Source organism: Phallusia mammillata, chromosome 1 (genome assembly GCF_965637545.1).
Source record: "Phallusia mammillata chromosome 1, kaPhaMamm4.hap1.1, whole genome shotgun sequence".
Taxonomy (NCBI): Eukaryota; Metazoa; Chordata; class Ascidiacea; order Phlebobranchia; family Ascidiidae; genus Phallusia; species Phallusia mammillata.
In genome coordinates, this window is record NC_137252.1 from 758,550 (window position 1) to 765,846 (window position 7,297).

General features: G+C 36.3%; 1 protein-coding gene across 1 annotated transcript; it reads right to left on the reverse strand.

The window, feature by feature from the left end:
* Window positions 1-235: 235 nt before the first annotated feature.
* Window positions 236-3,478, reverse strand: LOC145219291 (receptor-type tyrosine-protein phosphatase epsilon-like). Its single transcript, XM_080086675.1, has 12 exons — window positions 3,282-3,478; window positions 2,943-3,074; window positions 2,674-2,813; window positions 2,477-2,612; window positions 2,322-2,422; window positions 2,035-2,123; window positions 1,890-1,963; window positions 1,666-1,791; window positions 1,478-1,594; window positions 1,161-1,306; window positions 896-1,031; window positions 236-830 (listed from the first exon to the last, which is right to left on the reverse strand). The coding sequence occupies exons 1-12, from the start codon at window positions 3,342-3,344 to the stop codon at window positions 756-758; spliced, it is 1,335 nt and encodes a 444-aa protein (XP_079942801.1). The 5' UTR covers window positions 3,345-3,478; the 3' UTR covers window positions 236-755.
* Window positions 3,479-7,297: the final 3,819 nt, after the last annotated feature.

The window sequence follows — 7,297 nt, forward strand, 5'->3', positions numbered from 1 at the left end:
AACGTAGGACTAATGCAGTTGAACATATTAACGTAATCGTTATGACACGTAACCTTTTTTAAAGACTTGGCTTAAGCACGTCACCAAATATATAAACACAAAACCGATTCTAAAATAGATTACTTATTCAATTGGGGTGGACCAAACAACAAAAAGGCGCGTTTCTTTGCAATACAGCTGATTTTGTTTATTTTTCACGTAACCATTTTCGGGGATTTATTTTGAAAAGTTTCGTTGTACCCGAAATGCTTATTTTCGTGATGTGCGTATGAAGATATTCTAATATTAAAATGACTGTTAACATTACAAAATGATGACAAGGTATTGAGAGGTTTGGTTTGGTGTTTATATACCTCATTAAAAAATAAATAATATGCAAGCCAGCACTGATCAGGGTATTGAAACTATTGAAACAGTTTTGCGGAAGTTTTTCTCTGTTTGAAAGTGAATGCAATGGGTCAGGAGAAAGTTATTTGTACAATTTTTAAGCAAAGAAACGCATTGAAAACATTTTTTGATTGGTATCTGTGGTGAGCGGCTTTTCATGCGACATTTTCACTCAGATGTGCTTCACACAAACAAACGAATAAATTGAGCGCACGTATACAACAAACAAACAAACAGACAGATCAAGTAAGCACAAGTACGTATAAAAACAATAACCAAAGACGCTTCTTGTGCGAACTTACGTAATACAATTTGTATAATGGATAAATTTTGTCCCGTTTGTTATGCTAGGTATTTTTTGGTGTATGTCACTTGAAGTTTGAATAAGTGTCGAAATCAGACAGATAATGCATGACGACCGAGTAGCAGTATTTGTAGAGTTCCTGTAAAAACATAAACATTGCTTGAAGACGCAATCTTTATTTCTGAAGCTTACGTAAAACATTACCTTGTTGTCGACCATATTTGGTCTCATATCTCTCAGGTCTTTCACAGTTCGGAATACATCCACCCGCTTTAGAGCCTTTAAACGTTCGAGAATGTTCACCAGAGCGATGAAGGTCCCAGTTCTCGTTGATCCGTTACTGCGATAAAGAACAAGTCGTGTTGGAAAATGTAGCGAAGGTGGTCTTCAGGTGTAGACACGATTTGTGTTTAGGGTTATTGAAAATTATGGCTGACACGAATCAGTGCGGTACAGACACAAGGTTTACCTGCAAGCAACCAACACACACTGGCAATTCTGTTTTGCCCTTATTAGTTGCATTTCCTCGACAATTTTGATAAAATCAATTTCTTTGGGCGGTCGTTCCACGTCACTCCATCCCTTGACTTGCACAAGCAGCAATTGCTGGGCAGCCTATAAACAAGTTAAGCTACGTTTTGAACAGCACTGTTACTTAGTGACTTTTTTATACTGCCCAGTGCCACGTGGATTTGCATCAATGGCACAACGTACATAAATCATACTCACTTTGTACGATGGCCTAAAAAGAAATGTGATTTAAAAGTTAACAGTTAATTAACTTACGAATGCCTTAGTTGCAGACCGGAGGTCGACGGTAACCAGTTTGTACAGGTTGCTTTCATTTACATCGCATACGGAAACCGAAATAGCTTCGTATTGTAAAGCTGCATTGGTTGGAATCTGATAACAGATGTATTGCATGAAGGCGTGGTTACTGAAAAAAGAAAATGGATTAAAATTGACACACTTACTTGAATGCTGTTGTCCAGATCAACGACAAGTGAAGCACCTCTCTCCACGATCATCTTCCAAAAGTTTTCTTCTTCTCCTGGAGCAGGATTTCTTGCTGCGATGAAGAATTCTGAAGAGCCATGTTCCTGTATATTCAAAGAAATTGCGTTTTTAAAATTGCTCTGATTTTTCGGAAATACGCCAAAATCGTTGTAAGAAGCTTTGATGTTATTTTATATGTCACCTGAATGTAAGAAGCATCCAATTGCTGGATCATCTCACTTCTATTGTCCCAAACTTTTACCGAAGTGTTCTTGTCTTAAAACAATATGTTTGTATTTAATTTGTATATCAAACAACAAAAAGCGAAGCATGGTCCGTTAATTTACATGTTCTCAGCTGTGGGTGATTTTCCTGCCATTCCTCGCCAAATCTCCAAGATGACAATACATTAAATTCCTTCTCCTGAATTTTGTTGCTAAAAAACAATAAAACTTTCGCAAATGGGAAATCAACTGTCCGTTACAAAAAAGCAGATATCAGATGTACTATAAAATGCAGTCAGCACATTCGTACAAGTATTAAAGCCCAAAAGTTTCTTTGCATATTTTCTAGCTATCATGCCAAACTGATAGCCAACACTTGCTTATAGTTTGCTAATAATATAATTGTTTACATTTCACTTGAAGTCATAGATTGAATTTCAGTCACATCTTTGTCTGTTTTCTTCAAATTCTCACGCTCCATTAGAAGTTTGTAGACGTACTTGTATTGATTCTGTAAAACGCGACCTTCAATACAAAATTAAAATAAATTTGAATTTAAACTTACCGCATTTTGTATCATGCCTTTTCGATTCTCTCTCATTTTTAGAACAATTTGCGGCACATTAACTGTTCCTTTGTTGTCAAGTTCATTAAACAATGTGTCCATCGCTATGTAAGTGCCTGTGCGCCCCACTCCAGCACTACATCCAAACATATGGCCATTGGTCGATCAAACTAACAATAGGTGTGTCAAGTCTTTACCTGCAGTGCACAATGATTGGAGCATTTGTGTTTTGCAAATCATCGACCATGTTACGTAGGTGGATCATGTTGGATGTAGTTACTGGAATCCCATGATCGGGCCAAGTTGTAAACTGGAGCTGTGTTATGGTTCGTTGTTCCTGTGTATGTACAATCAACTGTATCAGGCTTATCAGGCCATATACAAGCAACCAATGCTTAGAATCATAATATCGCAGCAATGGAAACAAACTCAAAACCAAACTGCATGATACAAACGAGATACTTACTGTTGTCGTAGATATAACAAACTGTCGTTGCACGATTCCACCGATGGCAATTTCTAACTGCGTTCTAACTTTCAGATATGAGGACAAGTTGATTTCGGTTTCAACATCAGGCCAGTATTGTTCACATTTTGCCTGCAGGAAAAGAACGATGAATAACGTTAAACGCAACTAGACTAGTGACTTATATAATTTACAAGCAAACAAAATACAAGTTTTACAATGCAGGTTCACTGAGCCAAGTGATATAAACGTAATACTTAATCGTCAAAATCAAACCTAAGCATTTGCAGTAAAGTTCACACCACACACTACACCAAGCTGGTAATTAACAAAACTTACCTTTCCGTTTTCCACCAAACCAGTGAGCATTATGATGATGTTGGAGTTTTCCTGCCAAACCATCAACCAGAAATCGTTGATTGTCTCCTTCTTCGGACCCTGAGTGGCGATGAACTTCCTCTCGTTATCGTAACCCGGTATATAAGCGGCGTTGATGTAATCGTTTCCACCGCTTCCTTGCAAAACCACTCGGGCGTGATCGTCTATTAAGGAAACACAGTAATGCAGGATGCCAGTTATACGTACTACTGTTTGCACAATCGTATCACTGATTGTAAAAAATTTCTTATCACAATGTGTTCTTTATCCACGGCTTTGTTGTTTTTGAGTCAATGCTAATGAATGCATTTGTCAGTTTAAGAAAACAGGACCTTGTTTGACTACTCTTCTCTATAAGTGTAAAACAAACCGCATCTGCTTATCTTTTGTGACACGGTTTATTTGCATTCCTGGTTTACTGTGAACATGCAAAAGACAAACATTGCAAATTTGTTTCTGCATACATTGTTTTACACATGAAAAAATTAGCCACATTCCATAACCTTATTTAATTTAACTACTTTACATTTTGTATTTGAATACTTACAAGGGAAAATATTCTTGTAGCGGTTTCTCGCAGCATTTTGCGGCAACTGTGACACGTCCCTTGTTCTCTGGTTGTTTTTGCTTTTGTTTTGAATTTCCTGAAAATGTTTTGAAATTGGTCTGACTTGGTTAGGCTGTGCTTACAGCATGTGTGAATTATCATTAGTAACTTACTCATGCGTGTATGTGATTAGCATGTAACTTCCAAAGTCTATTATAATTAAGTTTTTTGTTCGGTAATTGATGATTTTTCACGCTGTTAAATTACGATTTTTGTGCGCATTTGGACTTTTTTGAAGTCTGATTTGATTATAAGGTTACAAAACCGAATCTGCGTTGGAATTGCACAGGGAAGGCACTACAGTGTGCTGATTAGGACCTAACGTGAATTTGTTCGACATAGTTAACACAACAGTTCTACCTCAAATTCGTTGGACAAAAGAAATCCTGACTCAGCATTTTTCTCGAACAACCAGAACAAGTTTTTGTTTGACTTGGATTCATGTTCTACGTTTTGATAGACACAGTCTGGAACTGGAACAAGTTTTTGATTAAACTGGCATAAATAATTTTAAGTACACTACAAAACGCTTAATGTTCAAATTTTTACCAACTAAGCAAAAGAAGAAAACATGTTGAAAAAAAAACGTTTTCGAAAATGCGAGAATAAGTTTTCCGTGAAAATAAAGTACCTAGGCCCTAATGGAAATAAGCCCCACTGCTTATAGTTTTAGTATACTATAAAAAAATTTTACTTTTTTACCTAATATTAAGATTTTAAACGTGATTACAACGATTTACAAGTTTTCAGTTATGTGTACTAGTTGATAGTGTTCGTTTACAACTTTTCAAACGTTCAAAAAAAATTGGCTGTAAAAATATTAAGTTGTTGTTGCCAAAACATATCAGTCATTTAGTTTAATTTAGGTGGGCCAATGTAATTTGTTTTAAGCTATATTCTGTCTATTTCTGTCAAGTCATTTGAAATGACTTGTTGTATTTTGTACTTTTTCAAGTATTTTCAAGCTCTTACATAAGCAATCTTAAATACATGGGCAAGTCGAGTTTAACAAAGGCACCTTGAGGTGATGCAAGAATTTGAGGATTTGAAACTTCTGGTTGTGAAGGTTGATCTTTGCTGTACCTGCAAATACGTAAAACATATTTCATGTTTAAGGTTTTTATTTATATGAAAGGAGTTAGATTCCTTCTTATCAATGTTAACTTAAATTACTTCCAGATTTTTGTTTACAGTTTCTCTGCACTTTGACAAATAGCTACAATATAAATCCGAAGTTTAAAATCAAACCCGTACCTTCGACGAATAAACATGACCAACGGCACAACAATGGCAAGCAGCAGAAGCAACAACCCAATCACCAGACCAGCAATCTTTGCAACACTCATTGCAGTATTGGTCGGGATGTCTTCACGAAAACAGCTTGGAGGCGGATTTCCCGGAGTTCTTACTCTCAAATTGGATGTGATGTTTGTGTTGATTGAACCAGTGACAATCGCTGTGACCTGGACGTACAAAAATGTAAGTTAATTCCAGTAAAAGATACATAGTTTTCAACCAATGAAAGGAAACTACGGTTACCTTAATATCATGCAAAGCAGAGTTTAAAAGATTTTCTAATGTCGCGGAACTGTCGGAATAAGGAACAGAGATTGTTCGATTCCAACCCTGGACATCAATCGCAACCTGCATGTATTTATGATAGAAAATTCTGGTTTCTTTGGTTTATTTGTTTTGTTTTTCCTACTTTACTTCTGTTTTGATGTACATAAAGCAAATATTACAGATTTTGCTTCATACCTGCGCTGTAAGTGCGTTTTCGTTGATGAAATGATCGAGTCCATTCCAACCGACAAGCACAGTAGAAGCGTTACATGGAAATGTTTCTGCAGTCGTGTTTACTAAAAGAACGTGTTTTGAGGTTTATACAAATAGCAGACGTGACACATTCGCTTACCTTTTGGATAGCAACTCGATGGGGGGATTCCATATGTTGTTACTATTTTGGTCGTTGAGATGTTAGCTTTTAGGCATCCTTTGAGCATTGCTGTGATCTGTTCATAATAAAGTGGGTAAATTTATTTGCAAGATGCTTTCAAATTTTTGTAGAAAAAATTGGAATAATTTAAAACATTATAAAGAAGGTTTGAAAAACAAGACTGTAGGAATTAACACCAGATATGGAAACAATACAAGATATTTGTTCGCCGACAATAAAATACTGTTTACTTCAATGTTATATTTTTTTGTCAAACTTAGGTTCCGGATGGTAGTCGACAGATCTGCATACGATGCCATGACTCTTCTGTTTGTTTCTAAAACATGAATCTCAACCTAAAGACAACATCACAAACAAATCACATTTCTTAGATGTTAGAACATCGTTATGTATGATTAGTCTATACTTGCGCTGTTAGATTGTCGTTGTTGTTGCTGATGAATTCATCAAGTCCAGTCCAACTGACAATCACAATTGAAGCGTTGCATTGGAAAGTTTCCACAGTAGCATTGACTTAAAGTGATTCCAGACGTTACAGTAAATGTTTAACAAAGCTAAATAAGGTCGATTATCTTTCCAATAAAAACAAGAACTTCCACAGAAACATTTCATAAAGCATTTGATATGTATTTTTGATTGGCTTAGTAAGTTTGTAATTACTCACATTTCACTTGACAAGCATAGTAAGCCGGTTCACCACTGCAGTTCATGCTTGACTGCTCCCATCCTATCCCATAATGCAACGCTCCTTGCTGGCAAGTTTTAAAGCTGAAAACGGGAAAGTTTGCGGGAGATCCGTCGCTCCAATACCAACCATTCGTAGTTGTGTTGTAACGAGCTCCAACAAACACGTTGACTTCTAGAAATACAGTAAATGCTTTTTTAACATTGGGTAGAAGTTGTACGTTTTAAGACCAAACGCTCACTTGGTGCCAGGAACGATCCACCATATTTGGTGAAGCCTTCAAACGATTCGCTGATACTTCGCAATTTGCTTCCACTCATTAAACCGATGCTTTCATAAATAAATATTTGTTTTTGGCGTTTTCTTGTTTTAGTGTCGGAAAATAAAGAATATCGCAGATTCCATCCTGCAAATATTTGTAAGTGCGTTCAAAGAAATTAAAAAAAAGTTTTTGTTCCTGACAGACCTAAACCATAAACAGTAGAAATAAGTTTAGGTTTCAATATAATATTGCGATCCAATCAGTGTTGTTGATCTAGGTACAACGCTAACCAACCGTTCCAATCTCCATTGCCGTCTAAGCGTGCACAATTTCTTCCAATGTTCACTTTCCATTTCTCCAGCCCCCTGTTTTTCCATGCCTCACAAATGTAAATTGATTCCATCGCCTTTTCAAGATTCCTGTTCAACATAATTAGGTTTAATTGATAGTGACAAATGTGTTCCTT

Bases quoted from the DNA above. Each gene is read 5' to 3' on its own strand.
- LOC145219291 (XM_080086675.1), bottom strand. From the start codon at position 3,344: ATGGTTTGGCAGGAAAACTCCAACATCATCATAATGCTCACTGGTTTG. The intron at 1,307-1,477 runs GTAAGTTAATTA...ACTTGTTTATAG, and splicing joins GGTCTGCAACTAAGGCATTC to GCTGCCCAGCAATTGCTGCT. The intron at 1,032-1,160 runs GTAAACCTTGTG...TCTTTATCGCAG, and splicing joins TGTGTGTTGGTTGCTTGCAG to TAACGGATCAACGAGAACTG.